Source organism: Eublepharis macularius, chromosome 6, assembly GCF_028583425.1.
Source record: "Eublepharis macularius isolate TG4126 chromosome 6, MPM_Emac_v1.0, whole genome shotgun sequence".
NCBI lineage: Eukaryota > Metazoa > Chordata > Lepidosauria > Squamata > Eublepharidae > Eublepharis > Eublepharis macularius.
The window spans coordinates 139,862,089-139,884,197 of NC_072795.1; the positions used below are offsets into that span (position 1 = coordinate 139,862,089).

The window sequence follows — 22,109 nt, forward strand, 5'->3', positions numbered from 1 at the left end:
TTAACTTGCGAGCAGTCAATGTACATGTTGCACGAGTGTGAAAGATAAGTGCTTTCAGATACTTATACTGTATTTAACAAATAGCAATGCACACATTATAACTTCCTACAAAAGACAAAACTAATTTTCAGATGTTCCACTAACACATGCAGTAAATAGAATACATTAGCCTAAAGTAGCAAAATAAAGATTTTAATTTGCGGGCAACTTTTAAATAGAAACCAACCTTCCCATCTGTCTCCAGCTTTTAAATCCTCTCATTCATTTTATGACAATCGGCTGCTAGAATGTGGGATATGCAAAGTCCTCATAAATGTAAAGTTGCTTGTCCTTTAAATGCGAGGGAAGTAGGAAAGGACATTAGAATTAAAAAATGGGGAATAGATAGGCATCCTATTCCAACCAGTACTGTAAACAAGACCTGGTATTTCTAGGATGGAAAGTTTGTGACCATTGTTTAAAAAGAAACTTCTCTTTCCAATTCTTTTAATATTTATTTTACTTATTTGAAATACTTATATCCCACCTGTCTACAAATAGCCACCACATCTTAACGGTTCCAGGAAAAATCATGTGTGTATCGTGTATATGCACAAGGTGGGGTCCATAACAAGGAAATTCTCTCCCTGCTCCCTGCCTTGTCCTCTGGCTTTTGACACCCACCCCCAGCCACATCTCTCTCCTCTTTCCTCCCAATACTTCCACTTCCATCTTTTTTCTTCCTTCCTTCTTCCCCATACCCCCAACACTGGTCCCCCCTGGACCTCCACTGTCCCTTTCCCCTCAGTCTGACCTTCCCTCTGGCCACCCTCAGTCAGCCTGCCCAGCCGAAGCACCACAACTGCCTGCTTGCCGTGGCAGCTCTCCCTATCCACCCACCATCCAGCTCATGCATTGGGGCAGCTGCAGTTTGTTTACTTATTTATAGTATGCCTTTCTCACTGAGACTCAAGGTGAATTACTCAGCGTGAGACCATATGATCAATGGCATGAACATACAATAACCATGCAATGAATAGCAGAAATTTAAATACACCCAGAAATCTGACACAGAGCTGAAAGCAATGCAGAAGCAGAAGCAATTAGACATGGCATAAAAACTACTCAATAGCTGCACTGTATTATAGATCACAGCCCCTGTCCCTTTCCAAAACACCTCTCTGAACTATTTCCTTACAGTATGGCCCTCCTACCTGTGTAAAAGAACCCCCTCCCCATGATTCCACCCTCCCATCTACTTGCCTCTCATCACTTTACCTGCCCACCCCTCCTTCCACTATCCTTCCACTATCCACCCCTCCTTCCACCATCCACCTGTAGTACATCTGCTATCAGGCAGTGGTCCAATAGAGGTACATTGTCCAGGCATGCTCAAACAGCATTCTTCTGTTTTGGGGGATGTAAACCCCATTCATTCCCCCCATATTTCAAAATTTTTATGCAAACCTGGAGGGTTCTTTAAGTTTGTAGGAAAGTGTCCCTAGCCTGTACATGGCCCTGATCCACAGATTTAAGTATTCACGCCCATAGATTTAAGTATGCACAGTTGACCAAAGTTTAAGTTTTGCGAAGGTTTATAACCCAAATTGTGTTAAAATCAATTGCATTAACACAATTTCATAGAATCATGTTGGAAGGGCTTGGAGAACTAAAGTTTTATGCCATGATCCAGCTTTCTTTAGGTGGAGGACAGTATGTATGTTCTTAATACAGGGAATTACTGCTGCATTGAGAGCCAGTGTGGTATAGTGCCTAGAGCAGTGATGGCAAACCTATGGCACGCGTGCCACAGCTGGCACGCAGAGCCCTCTCTGTGGGCACATGAGCCAAGTCGCTGATCGCTAGGTCCAGAGCTCATTTGGAGGGGGAACGCCTGGAATGGCATTCCAGTAGCTCTGAACAGAGATCACATGGGTTTTGGCCCTGCCCATGTGATTCTTTTTCCTCAAGGCTGCCTCCCTGCTGCCCGTCTCTTGGCTTTCTAAAGAAGAGTTAGCTGCTTTGATTTAACTTGCTTTACTTTCAGTCGTGGCTCTTGAGTGAGTGAGTGAGTGAGTGAGAGAGAGAGAGAGAGAGAGAGAGAGAGAGAGAGAGAGAGAGAGAGAGAGAGAGAGAGAGAGAGAGAGAGAGAGAGAGAGGAGGTTAATTAGTTCGGACAACTGTATGAGTTGTTTTTTCTTAACTAAAACCTCAGTATTCAGGTTTAATTGCAGTGTTGGCACTTTGAAATAGGTAATTGGGTTTTGTGTTGCAGTTTGGGCACTTGGGCCCAGAAAGGTTCGCCATCACTGGCCTAGAGTGTTGGACTAGGATCTGAGAGTCCAAGGTTCACATCCATACTCTGCCATGGAACCTTGGGCCAATCACACACACTCGGTCTAACTTACCTCACAGGGTTGTTATTACGGGGTAAAATGGAAGAGAGGAGAATGATGTAAGAGGCTTTAGGCCTCTATTGCACAGAAAAGTAGAATATCAATGAAGTAAAATAATTAAATACATGTTTCATGGATAACCTGCAAAGGGAGGAGGAGGGATAGCAGAGGTAAGTTGTCTACCTGTCACCTGCTTCTCCCAGATACTCATTTGCCATCTAGTGTTGTCAGCCTAATGGTACAGGCTACTTATAAAATTAGGTGAAGACCTGCTTCCCTTCAGAAAGCCATGAATACTCTAGTCTGTGGAGTCCATCCTGCATCTGGCATGGAGAGTTTGCAGGACAGGGGATCTACTGGATACCCCAAGGCTGGAAGGAAGCCCTCCATTTGCCTAACGTATGATGGTGCACTCACAGCAGTGTGGACAGATGAGAGACAGTGCATACATGCAAAGAGCATCTTCACCTTGTCCTACTGACAGAGTGGTGGATTGTGACCTTCCTTAATACTGTAATATTACTTACTTACTTATATATATATATATATATATATATATATATATATATATATATATATATATATATATATATATATATATATATATATATTCCGCCCTCCCCACACCAGCAGGCTCCAGGTGGATTATAGCGTATACAAGTTAGAATACAGACAGTTAATATAAGTTAAAAACCATAAAAACATCCAAAAATCACACAATTAAAATACATATATATATCCGACCAAATCCAAGCCATCTCCAGAGCATGGCCGATTCCGCACGGCTTACGTGAAGCCGGGACGTTGCGGAACATGCCGGAAAAAACGTGGAAGATCGCGTTTTGTCGCGTGAGTTTTGCATGATATCGCGCAAAACTCGCGCGACAAAACGCGATCTTCTGCATTTTTTCCGGCATGTTTCGCAACTTCCCGGCTTCACGTAAGCCGTACAGAATCGGCCAATCTTAAACAGTAAAGGAGATTACTAGATGGGGGTATTGCTCGTAGGGAGGGCATATTCTACCGTCAACCGGCCAGGGGGGCTCCGCCTAGCACCACCCATTTGCCTGGTGGAACAGCTGTCTTGCAGGCCCGGCAGAAAGATAACAAATCCAAATATCATGCACTAAAATAATTATCAAGGTCTTGAGTCTAAATTTAGAATGAACACAATGTCCATAGTGATGCCTGGGGCACTACAGCATGAGTGAGGATGTCTGGCTGGATGGGAGAGTTTGCCTTAGGTTGTTTAAATAGGACCAGAAGTGATGCAGGCAGCTTTTTGGCAACACTGTAAATGCAATGAAAAGGTTTGGTTGAATCAACTATCCCAGAGGTTGGAGACAGAAATCCAGAGCTGATCCTGGCTGAGTGGGTGAAGTATATGATGGTATTTCTGAGATGGCTTCAGAAGCACATCCTGAATGTTATCACAACATTGTTTGGCATGGGTGAGGGGAGGGTGTCAAAAGAAAACAGGACAAGGATTGTCCTGTCAGTTCATTATTTTATAAAAACATCTGGCAGTGCAATCCTAAACAGGGTTATACCCTGTGAAACAATGGATTTAGCAGAATGTAACTCTGCTTAGGACTGCCCTATAAATGAAATCGATGAGCTTCAACTGGAGTAAGTCATCTTAGGATTGCACTGTGAGTTGTTTAAATCTACGTTGAGTGCTATTTTTTTTTACTTTGCTACCTGCTTGCTGTTTCCCAGATTAACTCTGGTCACTAAATTGCTGTGATCTGTGATTGGAAAGGTTTATCATCTGTAGGACAGACTCAGAACGGGTTCAATTTCCCACTCTTACAAGGGAACTCAAAAACTGGAGCCATATGTTTTCCTTTGGCATCTGCCATTTTATAGGAGGCTGTCCTCAGCGGTGCCCTGACCTGGATAGATCTCAGAAGCCAAGCAGAGTCGGCCTTGGTCAGTAATTGGATTAGAGATCTCCAGTGAAGACCAGGGCGGCAGAGGCAGGCAATGGCAAATCACCTCTGGTAGTCTCTTGCCATGAAAACCCCTCCAGGGGTCACCATAAGTCAGCTATGACTTGAGGGCACTCTCCATCCCTACCATCCTCAGCAGTACACACAGCGGATTCATTCCTGCCTGTTGCTGAGGGGAGGACTGCGCTTTGCGTTCTCATACTCTCTTTTAAAGTCATTTCAACAGGGTGAGCAAATCAGGACATGATGACATCAGGGCACAGGATAGGTGATCTTGTACATTACTGGATAGAGGAATGGAGCGCAACATGGAAATGCTGTTTTTGGTGTCAGCTCCATGTTACCCATAATGTAAACATCTACCTCCATTGCAGTTGCCTTTTCCGTCAGTGATCCATGGACATGGCCAGGTTTGATAAAGTTAAAGTTATAGACAGTGGGGGTGGGGAATAACTTTATTTGATCATCCCTGGATTTTCTTTCCTTGCAGGAAACAAGCAAAACATATTCAGGAACAGCTGAAAGAGATGCAGAATGGGAGAACCTACAGCCTTAACGCTCCTGGCATCGTGGCAAAACCAGAGGCCAGGGCCCAAAGCCGAGTCCAGCTGCAAAATGTAAGTGACTTTGCCAACCTCGGCTCTTCACAGATTGGCAGTGTGTTTGATGCTGACGCTTTCAGCCTCGCATCTCTTTTTCCTCAGATGTGCCACTAATTTGCACCTGCGGTTTTGTGGAACAAACAAACTTTATCCTGTTCCAACACAGCCTGATAAAACAATGAAGCCTTGTGCCATGGTTTCTACGGTCAACTCCAACTTGCACGTTCATCCAGTCAATAAGGAGGCAAGACACAACCTTTACAGACTAAAATAATGGACTGCAACTTAGTTAATATTTTTAAAAAGGAAAACTCTTTCAATTTAAATGAGCCCCATCCCACTGTTAGCCCAGAATAAGTTGTTGTAACTGTTCCTGGTTTTTGAAAAGCTGTCATTTGGAGGAGGGCAGGGACCTGTTCCAGTTGGCAGCAGAGGGTAGGACCCGAAGCAATGGGCTTAAATTACATGCAGAAAGGTAAGCTTAGCTGGATAGCTAAGCATAGCTGGATATTAGGGAAAACCTAGCTGGATATTAGCTGGATATTAGGAAAAACATAGCTGGATATTAGGAAAAACCTTTTCACGGTCAGATTAGTTCAAAGGAGGAATCAGCTGCCTAGGGAGGTGGTGAGCTCCCCTTCACTGGCAGTTTTCAAGAAGAGGCTGGATGAATATTTGTCAGGGATGCTTTAGGCTCATCCTGCACTGGGCAGGGGGTTGGACTAGATGGTCTGTGTGGCCCCTTCCAACTCTGTGTGATTCTGTGATTCCTCACAGCCACAGTTCAAATATGCTGCCAGAGGCACTGTCAGGTTCGCCCTGCCCCCCGACCCACATAGCTCCATGTAGGTGAGACAGGTCTCAAACCAGTACCTGACCTAGTTCTTGGTGGACCTGATAGCACTGAGAGGCTGGTCTAAGGACCCCCTAGGTGATGTTCATAAGAGTTAATGACATCCTTAAACCCTTCCCCTTTAATCCTCAGTTTCCCTTGGGGACTTGCAACATTGAAAAGAAAGCAACTCTATACTAAAAGCCAATGAAACAATTATAACGTCCCAATAAACACAATAAAAGCAGCAGCAATAAACACATATAAAAGCAAATATCCTTAACTCAGAGCCAAGCTACAAGTGACGGCTGACACAGGTTGGACACTTGTCAGCTTCCCTCAAGTTTTGATGGGAAATGTAGGCATCCTGGTTTTACAGCTTGGCTCTCCATTACAGCTGCAAGACCAGGATGTGCCTCCATTTCCCATCAAAACTTGAGGGAAGCTGACAAGTGTCCAACCTGTGTCAGCCGTCACTTGTAGCTTGGCTCTCAGCTTTACAGGAACCTTTTAAGAACTGTTGCCGAAAAGTGCAAACAGCCAGAGCAGGATAATTTAAAATCCACAATAGAGGGTCTAAAAGGTCTGCTAAAAGAAGAGCTTATTGGCCTGGTACCGGAAAGAATACAGGCTCAGCACCAGGCCAAGGAATTGCCAAAGCATGGTTGCCGTCATTGAGAAGACCTTCTCTTTGATGCACTTACCTAGCCTTAGAATCAGGGCTTTTTTTCAGCGGGAATGCGGTGGAACGGAATTCCAGCACCTCTTAAAAATGGTCACATGGTCCTCATTTTAACATTAACTCTGATTAAGATATGTCTTGTGTACTCTGTATTTTAACAACTCTTCTAGTGCAAAATCCTACTGCTCCTTGGACCACGTTATCCCCCCTTCTTTTTCCTGTACCCCTCTTTGTTTTGAAAAAAATAACATAAAATAAAAATTAAATTAAATTAAAAAAAGAAAATGGTCACCTAGCTGGTGGCCCCGCCCCCTGAACTTCAGACAGAGGGGAGTTTAGATTGCCCTCCGTGCCGCTCCAGTGACCATTTTCACCAAGGGCAATTTAAACTTTGAAAAACTCCCCCCTTGTTCTAGCTGACCCACAGTGACGTCATTGTGCGGTCCTGACTAGTTCCACCACCTTTTTCCCAGAAAAAAAACCCTGCTTTGGATAGAGGCACTCGCAGAAGTCTTCCCATGATGGTCTCAGCTGTTGGGCAGATACATAGGGGAGAAGATGGTCCTTTGTGTACCATAGTCCAAGGCAATATAGGGCTTTATAGGTCAACGAACATCAGAAATGTGTCTTGAAACAAACGAGCAAATTAGCCGGTCTGGACCAGATCATCAGAGCACGATGTCCTCGATACCCATTTCAGACTGCCTGTCCAGAAGGGTGCCGTGGATGATGGTACTGAAGGCCACCCAAACCATCAACAGGATTCTTCCCTCACAGCATTTCCCTTATTTGAAATAACCCTGGGGAACCACTATTTGACCCACTGAGGAAATGTATGATTTGGAGGGCACAGGGTCAAAGGGCTTAACTCCAGCCCCCTGCCATAATCTTGAGCAGAGTTGTGTCCCCGTACACCTGATTTTTAGAGAAAAGGAAATGCTGGAAGCTGCATTCATGGAGCTCCCTGTGTCAGGTACCTATAGGAAGGAATAAAATATCCCATCTCATAATTTAAGCAGTCTCGTGAAATGAAAACCAAAATCTCGAAATGGTTTGATCACATTCAATTTTTTTTTGTTTTGTTTCTGTTTCTAAGAAATGTCCCTGCCTCTTCTTCTAGAGGAATCAGGCTAGTGAAATTCAAGGCCCATAAACAGGAATCTTCTCCATCTCACACTTTGTTATGCTCCATTTTACTGAAGCTGATAGTTCATTTGTCTTTCTTCTCACTTCACAGCAAGACAAGATTAATGGGATGCATTCATTATACATTGCAATTGACTATGTCGTAATTGAAGGTTGCTTACTACTTGAAGGTTACTTTGCATAATAGCACAGGCTGCACTTTGGGCAGATAGTACAAGATAAAAGAGCTTTTTCCCAGACTGATCTTTGCCTGAAACTCAAAGGTGGATTAACTCTACCATCACATTGACAAAACAGACTGCAACTAGTTTTAAACAGGTGGAGCCATTCACAGGCAGCCCAAAAGATCTGAATCCCCCAACACAGTATAAATGTAATAATCAAGTAGATGATGTGTTTCTCTTAAGACCTCCCCAAGGCAAGCCACATCATCTTGCCTTTTGATAAGAGAGCACTGGCCATATTGACTTGCCCAGGAAATGGTGAGGGCGCTAAGCCTTTTCCGTTAAAAGAACTTTGGGCCAAGCTAGAAGTGACAAATTACACTTGAACGGCAAGTGAACAGACTCAATCACGTGTATTCTTCCCTGTTCACTTGCGCTCCACTTGCACTCCACTAGATAACTACGTGATCACTATGTGATCAAGTGGAGCGCAAGTGAACAGGGAGGAATACACGCGAGTCTGTTCACTTGCTGTTCAAGTGTAATTTGTCACTTCTAGCTTGGCCCTATGTCTCCCCATGGAATGTATAGTACCCAAAAGAAGGTAAGCCATGTCAATTAAATCCCTTTACTTTTTAATGGGAAACATTTTAACCATTTCCCTTAGCCAATTATAGAGTTCCGCATTCTTACTACAAGTCTGAGAAAACATCTCAAGGCATTTAAAAGTTTGGTAATCACAGAAGTAAAAGGTTTATTTAGAGATAAACCTTGATGCACTCAATTTTGGTAAGGAATGCATACAGGAGAGTGTCCTCATAATAGAATCATGGAATCATAGAGTTGGAAGGGGCCATACAGACCATCTAGTCCAACCATGAGAGACACTGATGTGGAGTCTACATAGACAGAGGCAATATGTAGATCCTGATGACAAGCAAGCCGGACCCCCCCCCCCCACACACACACACGCCTCCGGACCCAGATTGTGAGAACCCAAAAGCATTTGGTTAGCACATGCTGTTGCAAACAGAAAACTGGACTAGATAGCGTTGGGCTTGATCCAGCAGAGTGCTTCTAGCAGAAGACTTCAGTCCTTGCTCAGTAAAGTTGTAGGACAGGGATTGGATCTTATTGTTACTGGTTCTTTAATAAAAGACCAGAAGCACTTTTTTGGTCTCTCTTTTTCTCAAAAGAAGGGATCCTTCGTTCTCCGGCCGTGAAAGCCTTCGACAATACATAACTATCAAAAGTTTGGACAGGTATTATTGAAGATTTGCAAAGTTGAGAAAGACTGAAAAATTTGTGGCTACTAGTGCAAATCCTTTTGTGGGTCACAGAAGCTTCACCTTTGGTATTTTACAGTTTAACCCTTCCTTATCAAATTTAATTAAACTCTACCTTTTATCTCCTTGGTTAATTTGCTCACAAAAAACTATACCTCATGTACGCAAGGCCATGTCACCTCTTTGTTCTTTACTGATCTGAGGTCACTGTCAAAACTAAGGAAGTGGTTTAACAACATTAACAATAGCAGACAAGTGATTTGGTATGTCAGGAAAATGGAGCCGTTAATCTACTACACAGAGGAAGACTGTATCAGGATTGAAGATGAATAGGATGTTTATTGAATGCTTCATTTGCTTTTGTCCCAGCTCTTTTATCAACATGATCTTGATGTAGGGCCGTCCATTAATTCCAACTATTTGGTCATACTTCACTTCCTCCTCTTGATTGTTGTTAGAAAAGAATCATTCCCGTCTACGTTTCTAGCACAACTGTAATCAAACGAAGTGAATTCATAATCTTCTAGGCTGTTGTGCGCTGTCATTCTGTTTTGTTGTGCACAATTCAGCCAACATTAACAATTTCTCAGCCACAGCAATTTCAATGGGATGCTAAACTATCTGTTTAAGCCTCCCACAGATACTCTTAAAGCTTACTTGACTTTAGTTGAATTTCTACTATATCTGTCAGAATGCAGAAATTTCACCTTAGGCGAAATGTTCTTTTTTAAAAAAAAAATTATTGAAACTTTATAATGCTCAAAATTACAGTAACACAACGATGTATAACAATAAACAATACATAACAAAATATGTTCTGATTAATTTCAAAAAGAATTTGATAACATTTATTGGAGATGTAAAATGGTTCTGCGATCCTGGGGTTATCACTGGATGTCAAAAAAGGGGAACGGGAGAGAATGCCTCTAAGAAACCAAGAGCAGAAGGTGTAACAGAGGTAACAATGCAAAAAAGAAAAAGAAAAAAGAAAAGAAATCCTGATGCGGAATAGTGTGTGAATAAAAATTGTTGATCACTGGGAGTGACTGAAAAATATTTAGACTAGTAACAAAGCCTGTTGTGGGAAAAAATACAAAGGGCTCTATAAAGGGGACAGCAGATAAGCGAGCATTGCTTCCTCCTCTGTGAATGATCCTGGCCGGGTGAAGGCAGGAGGCAGACATTGCCACCGGCACTGCTCCTGATTCCAGCTGGGTGAAGGGAAGGTGGGCATTGCCACCAGCTCCACTCCTGATCCTAGCTGAGTGAAGGGGGGCGGGCATTGCCTCCTGCTCCGTGCCTGATCGTGGGCAGCTGAAGGGGGTCAGGCATTGCAATGTGCTTCACACCTGATTCTGACAGGGTGAAGGGGGGCCACCTCCTCTGCTCCTGACCCTTTCTGGGAGAAGGGAGACAGGAATGGCCTCCTACTCCATGCCTGATCCCAGCAGGGTGAAGGCAGGAGGAGGGCATTGCCACCTGCTCCACAGGTGAAGGGGGGTTGGCATTACTTCATCATCCACTGCTAATCCCGACTGGTGGAGGGGGGGGCGGGCATTGCCACCTGCTCCGCTCCTGATCCTGGGCGGGTGAACAGAGGGCAGGCATTGCCTCCTCTGTGCTTGATTCTGTCTGGTTGAAGCGGGATGGGCATTGCTGCCTGCTCCGCATTTGATCCAGGCTAGATGAAGGGAGGGAGGGCATTGCTGCCTGCTTGGTGCAAGATTCCAGCAGGTTGAAGAGGGAGCGGGTATTGCCACCAGCTCCAGTCCTGAGCCCAGCTGGGTGAAGGGGAGAGCGGGCATTGATTCCTGCTCCGTGCCTGATCGTGGCAGGGTGAAGGCAGGGGGTGGGCATTGCCATCTGCTCTGCTCCTGATCCCAGCTGGCTTCCCGCCGTGGCACGCTTTCTGAAGGGAAGAGTTGCCTCTTCCGGGCTTCCCTCCATGATGACGCCCTCTGCAGGCACACCAGCATAGGAAGTGAGTTGTCTGGAACACGGTTAGCCTTTTATACGGTTGGATGAACAGACCCTGGCTTCTTTGCTACTTCAACAATTGTGGAATTTTTTGGATTCTCACTATTTTCATTTCATAAGTTTTGATTTTCTTCTTGATTGGCTGACATGATTGACCTGCTTCTTCATTATCAAAAGACCAGACTACTTTATTCTGAAAAATCCATTCCCAGTTCAGTAGACGTTAATTCATGATGTTAACTTCAAAACCCTAATCTCTGCCCCTGATGAACTTCAGAACCAGTTTCTGTTCTCTACTGAGCACTAGGGGCTGGGATCGGGCGCAGGGCTTTCCTTATCCAGTTTTCAGCATAGTGCAACAACATGCTTCATATTTTTATGGCTACACTACGCACATTTGGACGTTTTAAAACCAGAATTGTATCGTAATACGATCAGGCTTTTTAATACACATAGAGCATTCTGCATAGAGACATATCTGTCTTCCTTTTGAAAAATAGGAAGAATTAAAAATGTATGGAATTAAAAACGAATCCCATTGTTCATGTTTCCTTTTCACACACACATTGTATATTTGTATCAGAGGATTGGACATCTATATTTATTCTCCTATGTACAGGGCTTTTTTTCAGCAGGAACGTGGTGGAACGGAGTTCCGGAACCTCTAGAAAATGGTCACATGGCTGGTGGCCCCGCCCCCTGATCTCCAGACAGAGGGGAGTTGAGATTGCCCTCCGCGCCGCTCCAGCGGCACGGAGGGCAATCTCAACTCCCCTCTGTCTGGAGATCAGAGGGCGGGGCCACCAGCCATGTGATGATTTTCTCCGAGGGCAACCCACTGAGTTCCACCACCTTTTTTCCCCAGAAAAAAAGCCCTGCCTATGTATATACAATTTATTGGAATAAATGTATTTATTGGATAAATGAAGTTTAATGATGGTCACTGAGCATATATTAGGTATGTAAATTGTGTGATTATACTGTTACTTTAAGAACATCTGTAATAATTATTGTGAGAAAGTGGCTGATGTTATTGTTAACTTGTGCATTTGCACTTATTATTTAAGGACTTGCACTTTATATAAAATATAGATAAAAATTTCAAAATACTTTAATGTACACATAGAGAATCTCTACATCTACTACGGGAACTGTTGTTTTGTTTTGTACAGGCTTTACCCGTAGCAGCCCTTGTTGTAGTTACTCTTTATGCCAATGGCTTCTCTTTTGCTAGTAAGTACCACACAGTGCTCAGTGAATATTCTGGCTTGCAGATTTTCTTATATAGGAAAGAGCAGCTTTTTGTATATATTAAAAATCCATGTCAGGTGTATGCCACTAATTGTTGGCAGTCTCTGCACAGGGCTGAAGGACTAAATCAACTTGGAGACTAAAATCCTCCCTCACTATGAGAGGAAAACCCATGGGGCCAGAGGACCAAGGCCGAATAATGGGGTCAGGTGGCTCAAGATAGGTAGCCATGTCCGTCTATCTGTAGCAGTGGAAAAGAGCAAGAGTCCAGTAGCACCTATAAGACTCACAACATTTGTGGCTTTTGTGAGTCACAGCTCAGTTCTTCAGATACAGACATGGGTGAATAGATTTATGATGAGTGTACAGAATCATGATAAACTGGAAAGATAGTTTCAGACTTTAGTCTGAAAAGGTTTACAAAACAACATAATTAGCTGGTAGATGGTCAATTGTTTGCTTTTTGAACTGCATAGCTGAATAGCTCATTGGGCCACACAGTTATTTTTCTGACTGTAAGTTCTTTGTTTAATATATGTCTCTACCCTGCATATGATATGTATATGTTTAATTGTTTGCTTTTTGAACCGCATAGATGGTTGTGCTTACTGGACTGCACAGCTGTTTTTCTGACTATAAAGTCCTTTATTTAATATATGTCATTGTTCTGCACATCTGTAACCCTGAGAATGGGGAATCCTGGGTAAAGTACACCCAGGTGTTGCAACTAAATAGCAAAAGCCCCTTCAAAACTAGCCCCTCGTTTGCTGTATAGCTGAAAGAAACCCCGAAAGCCCCAAGATTTTCTAGCATGCAAGGGGATAATTTTGAAGGGATTTCTATTATTTTTTATTTCTGTGCTACAGAATAGGACTACTGTAATCTTCTTCAGCACAGAAACCGCCAAAAATGTCCCTTCAAAACTAGCCCTTTGTGAACTGAAAACAGAAAAAATATTTTGAGAGCGAGTTTTAAAGGGATTGCTGTTTTTGTTTCTATGGAACAGAAGAGCACAATTGGGCGCTTTGGCAATACATAAACTAAAATAAGAGCAGCTCCTTCACAGAAGCCTTTTGTGTACTATATATTTTTTAAAAGTTTTTCATCACGCAAAGGGCTCGTTTTGGAGGGGCTTCTTTCTATTACTTTTTTGCCTCTATTGTGCAGCACAAGTATCTGCTTTTCTTGGAATCTTTGAATCTGGAGGATTTTAAAGCAAAGAAATCCCCCGTGTTCGTGGTCTATGTGGGCACTGGGAACAAATAAAAAACACCCCAAAAGTGCAAATCCTGTAGGACTCCTCTGCAAGATCCCCATAGGTCAGGTGTTGATCCAGAGAGATGAGGAAGAATGGAATCTGATTGTGTAATCCACCTTCATAGGATTTTGCAATCATTCCTAGTAATTAATTCCACCCTTAATCACAGCAACTGGCTTTTTAGCATGATCTCCCTGCGAGCTGGCTCCGAAAAGACTTGTCAGACTTCTGTGAATGTCCATATGGTGCATCAGATGTGAGGTATAATTGCTCTCCCTTAAAAGGTGTGCAAATGCAGACCCACTTATGTGAAAATATATGCCACGATGGTTCAATGTTTCCGTGCCGCTTTGATGTTTTCAGTGGAAGAACAAGGGGATGGAGCAGCGTTCAACCCAGAAAAGGATCAGAGCCCCATGAAAGTTCTCTCTGTCACAGTACAGGAACAGACTGGCGCAGAGATGCTGTGAATCACGAGTTTGATTCCTGAAAGGGATACGCTTATGGCCATGTCTGCCGTCCTCTGTCACTTCCCCTGCATCTCCGTTGAAATCATTGCCCTCTGAGGTCCAAGCTACAAGTGACGAATGACACTTGGACGGCAAGTGAACAGACTCACGTGTATACGACATCATGATCCCGGCAAGATCATTGATCAGGTTGTCATATAGCGGAATCCACTCTGATGGAGTGGCCTCTAATGCACCCATAAACTGCTCTAAGGTGTTAGGGATGAGTAGATTAGCAGTAATTTCTGCTGCCCTCTGTGAACACTTGACCCTGGGGAGCTTAGATAATGCGCTACCACCATTCTCACTCATGCGAACGCTCCCAGGAGCAATACCAGAACTTGTCATCTTGAATGGATTGCATCCTTATGACTTTCCAGGCGAATTTACGTTCGCCTCATCTTGGGGTTGCAATGTGGTGGACTCACGTGTATTCCTCCCTGTTCACTTACATTCCACTTGCACTCCACTCGATCACATAGTGCAAGTGGAGTGCAAGTGAACAGGGAGGAATACACGAGAGTCTGTTCACTTGCCGTCCAAGTGTCGTTCGTCACTTGTAACTTGGCCCTGAGTCCAGCATGATGCCTGAGATTTCTCTTTCTGGACCCTGCCTCTCATAAGCACAGTGAGAACAAATGGGAAGAAGTGATATTGCTAGAAGTGGGGGAGTGACGGGCATGATCTATACAGCATCCAGTAGTGACAGGGCCAAAGATGTGGGCCGTTTCCACACAGCTTACCTTCTTCCGGAAAACAGTGTCTTCATGCGCGAAATCACGTGAGAAGATGCTGTTATCACGCGAGAAGACACTGTTATCGCAGAAGACAGTGTCTTCTCGGATGATTTTGCACGATAACAGCGTCTTCTCGCGTGATTTCGCGCGTGAAGACGCTGTTTTCCAGAAGAAGGTAATCTGTGTGGAAACAGCCATGGTTTATGAAACCATGGGAGGCGAGGTCAAAATTGGTGGGGTCAGGCCTGGGTCTTGTGGATCTGGTTGAACCCCCTCCCTCACTTTTTTCTTCCCTAATTGGACCCCTAGACTGGAGTTGGGAAGTTCCTTGACCATGTTGTAGTCCATGGTTTGAACCAGTTGGTGTGTTGGGTCCTTCGAGCAGTATGTTTTTCTGGGTGGAAATACACGTTATTAAGTACCTAGGGATGCTCAAATGAACCTCATTTCACGTGTCCCTCCTCCAACTTCCCATGCACTCACTTGCTTAGTCACATTTCAGTTTATTCCTTGTACATTCACGAGTTCAATATAATATCCTCCTCAACTGCTAAAAGTGTCCCAGTTTCCCCCACATCCATTCATTGAAATGCAGATCTTGACACTTTCTCACACCTTAAATAAATGCAAATTGGCAAGTCAAAGGAGCTTACAGTACTTGTTCTTGAGGCAAAAACAGAGCTGAATTGGTGCTCTGCCCTCCGGAATCACCCGCAGATGCAATCACACAAAGGGAGCTACTATGAAAGCAGCATTCATGTGTGCCAAGCAAGAACAGCCTGCATGTGGACTGAGGGCTACACATACAATCCTGCACTTGAGCACCCCATGGTACTTAGTAACGTGTATTCCACCCTCTGTTATGTGTGTTTTGGGGAATGTTCATGCAAAGCAAGTCAACATGCCTGACCTTAGCCAACTGGCAGAAGATCGGTAGATTCTCTGATTATACAACAGAGGGAGAGAAGATTCTTTCTATGGGAACAATGACTCTGGAAACAATGCATGTTGTTTAACAATTTCAGTGTGCTTTTGGAATCTTTTTCAAGAGAAGCAGCTATGTAAATTTAAGGAAATGACTATAATCCCTCCACTTCTCTTTGTAGCTGGTATTAAAAGGCATTGCAAATTTGCTTTACACTCCAGCCTGCTTCATTATATTTTCAGCTGTTTGCATAATAGCATTGAAAAAAATTCTACTCGTTCACCTCTGTGCCAGCTAAAGCTTCAACAGCTTGATTATAAAAACCACATGCAAGGTTAAAAAATACAGATGTTTGCTTTCCAGCACAGTGCTCCCTGCAGCCTTTCAAGCTCTCTATTTCTAGTTCAGATTCTTCTTCCAAACTGCAACTTGTAACAAGCAAGTGTGAAGCACTGGACAGTCCACTAGGATCATTCAAGAGTCACACTGGAAGGGTTATATTTGTCATGTTGTGAGATGTGAAACTGATGCTCAAGATAAGCAATCTTCCGTTTACAAAGTAACAAGAGTGCTTAATCGTATGGCAAGCAGGAGCGTTGGGCTTGGGTTGGACCATACAGACCATTCCCACCAGGTGCCAATTTCTTTAGCACAGGGAGGCTGCCAGTAGCGCAACAGCAGGAGTTGGGCTTCTTCACCCCAAAGAGAGTTTAGGTAGGTTTGCAGCAGAACAGCAGGATTTGACTCCAGTGGCAGCTTAGAGAGGAACAAGATTTTCAGAGTGTAAACTTGAGGGAGTCAGAGCTCCGTTCTTCAGACACAAATGGGCATGAATGAATCATAGAATTGGAAGGGGCCTTACAAATCATCTAGTCCAACCTCCTGCCCAATGCAGGGGCAGCCTAAAGCGTCCCTGACAACCAGGGCTTTTTTTCTGGGAAAAGAGGTGGTGGAACTCAGTGGGTTGCCTTCGGAGAAAATGGTCACATGGCTGGTGGCCCCTGTCCGGGGTCTGAGCCCCAGCCCCCAGACTTGACAAGAGGGAACAGCAGGGGACAAAAGGGTGGCAGCAACTCCACCCCCCAAGCCAGCAAACAGGGCCAGAACCTACCTACTCCAGGGGGAGGGGGCAAAAGGCGAGGACCTCAGAGGGGTGGAGGGGGAAAGGAGAGACCAGCCAGCCCCACCTTCCAGGGAGAAGAGAGGGGGCTAAACAGGCCGGAGGGAAAGGGCCACAGCAGGGGGAATGTGGGTCCAGCAGCAGCAGCAGCCCAAGCAGAGCCCTTACCTGGCAGGGAGAGGACGCCGCCGCTGCAGCCCAGAGCCACACCATGGCTAGAAGACAGCAGCCTGGCTCAGGAATTGCTAGAAGCCAAGCCTCTCCAGGGGGGGCTGCCACAGGCATTCTGGGGGAGGAGATGGGTAGCCCCGCCCAGCATTGCTGAGCAGGCAGCACAGAAGCTGGCTAAGGCAGCTCCTCGTGAGCAGGGCCAGGCAAGCTCAGTAGCTCAGAGGCTGGCTGGGGCAGCTCCTCGTGAGCAAGGCCAAGGAGCTGGGGATGGCTCGCACTCAACCCCACCCTGCCAGCAAGGCAAAAGAGCCCAGGAGGGATTAGTGGTTGGAGGGAAACACCTGGAGGAACGCACAGCTGGGCCCGGTCAGGAGAAGGAACAAGCCTGGAAGGAGGGCGGGGTGGAGAAAGGAAACCCTATAAAGGGTGGCTGGGAAGAGCTCTGGGGTGGTGGGTTTGAGTAGGAGTGATGGAGAAGAGTTGGAGTGGAGAGAAGCCAAGGAAAAGGCAAGAAGGAGAGTGGAGGCTTGAAGGAGAGTCTTGGGAGGAAGAGATGGTGGAAGAGGCAGGGGGCAGGCAGGCCAGGTTGAGCAGGCCAGCGAGTGGATTGAGAGGAAGTCAGGGTGAGGTATACCACCCCTCCTTCCACAGAGCAGGGTCCTGCAGAATCCCTGCCCCCCCCCTGTGATGTCAGGGGCAGACTGCCCAGTGCCACGCCCAGCGGCAGCTGCGGCAAGCCCTGACAGCCCCGCCCCCTGATCTCCAGACAGGTGAGTTGAGATTGCCCTCTGTGCCGCTGAGTGGCATAGAGGGCAATCTCAACTCCCCTCTGTCTGGAGATCAGGGGGTGGGGCCACCAGCCATGTGACCATTTTCAAGAGGTTCCGGAACTCCATTCCACCATGTTCTGGCTGAAAAAAAGCCCTGCTGACAACGATTTCCTCCAGCCACTCCTTGAAAACTGCCATTGAGGCAGAACCCACCACGCCCCTAGGCAGCTGATTCCACTGTTGAATTACTCTTAACATGAAGATTTTTCCCCCAAATGTCCAGCCGGTACCTTCCCTCCTTTAGTTTAAAACCATTGTTTCGAGTCCTGTCCTCTATTGCTAACAGGAACAGCTCCCTTTTCTCCCCTAAATACTTAAAGAGAGCCATCATGTCTCCCCCCAACCTCCTCTTCTCCAGACCAAACATTCCCAGGCCCCTCAGTCTTTCCTTGTAGGGCTCGGTCTCCAGGCCCCTGTCCATCCTGGTTGCTCTCCTTTGCACCCATTCCAATTTGTCCACATCCTTTTTGAAGTGAGGCCTCCACAGTTGCACACAATACTGCAGGTGGGGTCTGACCAAAGTGGTTTATAAGGGGACAATGACACCCTGTGATTTGGATGTTATGCCGTTGTTGATACACCGCAAGATTGCATTTGACTTTTTTGCTGCTGCATCACACTGACTGCTCATATTTAGCTTCCCATCCTCCCCTACCTCAAGATCTTGTTCACACACCCAGAATTGTATCCCCCACCCAGTATACATGCTTTGCATTTTTGTTACCCAGGTGGAGAACCACAGCCGTGCAGTGGTTTGTCTCTTTTCTCCATGGTCGGGGACAGAGGGTGGCACTAGGGGAGAAGTTGTCATCCCGCCACCCGTTGGTGTGTGGTGTCCCTCACGGGGCAATACTCTCCCCCCTGCTATTTAATGTATATATGCGTCCCCTCGCCCAGCTGGTATGGAGTTTTGGACTTGGGTGCCATCACTATGCAGATGACACACAATTGTATCTGATGATGGACGGCTGGCCCAACTCTGCCTCAGATGTCCTGGAACGTGCCTCCAGAGCTGTGACTGGATGGTTGAAGCAGAGTCAGCTGAGACTGAATCCCTCGAAGATGGAGGACCTGCATGTGGGTCTGGGGTTCATGGGTGCAGGACTCCGGCTCCCCACTCTCGATGGAGCGCCGGTTACGCCGGTGTCGAGAGTGAGGAGCCTGGGGGTGGTCCTGGATGCTTCCTTGTCTATGGAGGCACAGGTTGCAGCGGTTGTTCGATCCTCATTTTTCTATCTAAGACAGGCTCAGCAACTTGTCCCCTACCTATCGACCCATGACCTTACGACAGTGATCCAGGCAACGGTCACCTCCAGATTAGACTACTGTAACTCACTCTACGCAGGGCTTCCCTTGGGCTTGATCCGGAAACTGCAGCTGGTTCAGAATGCAGCTGCACGGGTGGTTGCCAGAGCTCCAATCATGGCACATATAACACCTATCCTCCGTCAGCTGTACTGGTTACCGGTTGAGTACCGGGTCCGGTTTAAGGTTCTGGTGCTGACCTATAAAGCCCTATGCGGACTGGGCCCAGCATACCTTCGGGACCGCCTCTCCCCATATGTTCCCCGGAGGTCGCTTCGATCAGCCACTAAGAACTTGCTGATGGTCCCTGGCCCCAGGGAGGTCCACCTGGCCTCTACCAGAGCCAGGGCCTTCTCAGTTCTGGCTCCGACCTGGTGGAACTCTCTGTCTGAGGAAACTAAGGCCTGGCAGGATTTGTTATCTTTCCGCCAGGCCTGCAAGACGGAGATGTTCCGCCAGGCGTTTGGTGGGGGCTAGGCTGTCCTCTCGCTGGCCATACCACTGAAGACCATCCACCCCCCGTGCAGGAGCTCATAAGGGTGACGCAGGGCATGATGCAAGAGCCAAGCCCTGTGCCTAAAATGCTGTATTTTAATTTTTATATCTGCCAATTGAGAAATTTTAATTGTATATGGAATAGTGTTTTAATGTTTTTTATAATGTTTTTATTGTTTTTAAACTTTATGTAAAAATTGGATGTTGTTACACCGCCCTGAGCCTGTCTGATGGGGAGGGTGGTCTAGAAATGTAATATGATGATGATGATGATGATGATGATGATGATGCACTTTCATTGCTCTTTAGTGACCATTTGGAATCGGGTTTTTATGTATGAAACAAACAAAAAAACCACTTCCAAAGGATTGCTAAAGTGCATTGAAAGTGCATTATTCAACACGTGCGGAAATGGCCTTAGGCAGTCATGTTTTTGTCCCAGCCCTGATACCCGAGAGCCTTGTGCTCTGTTTCAGATTTGGAGTGGAAAATAGTACTCTCTCCCAGCTTACACAGCACAGAATAGTATTCGACAGCATATTGGGTAACAAGTCCAGAAAATACATTGTACAGAAAAATCCTGGGTAGCATAATCTCAGCCTCAGGCCTTGGGAACTTCTGCCAGAACAGCCAGTAATAGGCCAGAGAGACTCATAAGGCACCTTCTTCTGTTCATTATATTTGTTTACCTCATTTGTAGCCTGACTTTCTGTCCAGTGGTGACCATTTTATCCTGTGCAGTAGGTTATGCTGAGAGTGAATGTCTGGCCCAAGGTCTCCCAGGGGCAAGCTTTCATGGCAGAGTGGGGATTTGAACCTGGGTCTCCCATATCCTAGTCTGACACTCTAACCACTATACCACACTGGCTTTTTTGTAAAAAGTGTGGGGAAACCTCCCCCCCCCTCGTTATTCCATTCCAAGAGTTCAGAAGCTCTGGGGCCATCCCAAATCTCTGCCTGGCAATGCCCCTCACTCCCTTACTCTCACTTTCACCCCTTCTTCAGTATGCCATCACCAGCAAGTTTAAAGGGCCTTTCCTCTTCAGGACTTGCACTCCAGTGCCCCGTGCCGTGGTTTGCTTTCCGGCTCCACCTCTAGGCAGCGTTCAACACCTTACTCTGGCTAACTGCCATGGAAACAAGCAATCACACTTTTATGTGCTTGGGGATGGAGAGATTGTATTTATGGTAGCTTCACAGCTCAAGGGTAAAGGATATCTTTTGCCTGCAGTCGGTCTGTGGCAACTCCAGTTGAAGGAGTTCAGGTGGCCGGCCTCTGACAGATCTCTCCCTGAGATTTTGGAAAGCTGCCACCAGTTGGACAGAGAGCGCTAGTCTCAGTAGACAAACCCAGGCCTACGATCCGAGGTTCAGAATTTGGAAAGCCGCTGAGTATGGTGTGCTCGGATAGAATGTGCCAGTGGTTTGACTCTGGCATGAATGCCAAGCGTGGTCCCACTTCACATGGATGTTGGTGGTGGAGAGCGCCCTCAAGTCATAGCTGACATAGGGCGACCCCTGATGGGGTTTTCATGGCATGAGACTAACAGAGGTGGTTTGCCATTGCCTGCCTCTGCAACCCTGGTCTTCATTGGAGGCCTCCCATCTAAGTACTAACCAAGGCTGACCCTGCCTAGTTTCTGAGAGCCGAGGAAATCAGGCTCACCTGGGCTATCCAGGTCAGGGCGCACATAGATGTTAGAGAGCAATATATACAGCCTTTAATGCATGATTAATGTGGGTTCCCATTTTCTTTGCCACAGTATTCAAAGGCCAACAAGCCTTCAGAGCCGGTGATGGGGAAAACCATGGAATCGACTTTTTCAGGAACTCCGTCCTTTCCCGAATCCTTGTCTCCAGACAGAGGAAGCCAGCCTATGAGGCCACACAGGTAAGAAAACGGCTCTTAATTGACTTTTCTTTTGTAATACACGGGCAAGATGGTTGGGCATGGTGATTTGAGGCTGCATGACATTAAGGGAGCTTTGTTCTGTTCATTAAACAGCTGCCCAGCATTTCTACCATTGTAGATATAAAATGCTCATTACTTCTGCTCTCAAAGTTCCATTTTCTTTCTTTTTCTTTTTTTGTAAAAGGCCTAGAGGAAGTATTAAGGATACCATCAAAGCTGTAGTCACAGACCAGTGAATGAAACAATTGTATTCTGAGAAACCATTACTTCATCTATGAAGTTAATGACTCATCCTCCCATAGGCAGGCTGTGATGCCGACTTTCAAACTTTCTCAGTGCTGCTTCAAACAAATGGCTCTCAGTGTGAAAAACAACTGCTTTGCATATTTATCTGGGTGTGCAGCAACAGGCTGCTGTACCTTCAGAAAGAGAGTTCTCAGTAGATCGGCAGCACAATCTTTCCAAGGCCAAAAGCAAAGCTGTATCCGAACGATGAGAGACACAATTGGCACATGTGTGCCCTTCAAATCGGATCGAATGAAAATATTGTTCTGTTTGGCTGCGTGTGTGTGCTTCTGCA

At 45.8% G+C, this 22,109-nt stretch overlaps 1 protein-coding gene across 4 annotated transcripts in view; it reads left to right on the top strand.

The window, feature by feature from the left end:
• Positions 1-22,109, top strand: part of NRG3 (neuregulin 3) — a 972,861-nt gene that overhangs the window by 908,269 nt on the left and 42,483 nt on the right. For all 4 annotated transcript variants that reach the window (XM_054983168.1, XM_054983167.1, XM_054983166.1 and 1 more), the window contains exons 6-7: positions 4,818-4,944; positions 21,381-21,508. In XM_054983168.1, coding sequence (XP_054839143.1) covers positions 4,818-4,944; positions 21,381-21,508 — 255 coding nt within the window. The remainder of the gene's footprint in view (positions 1-4,817; positions 4,945-21,380; positions 21,509-22,109) is intronic.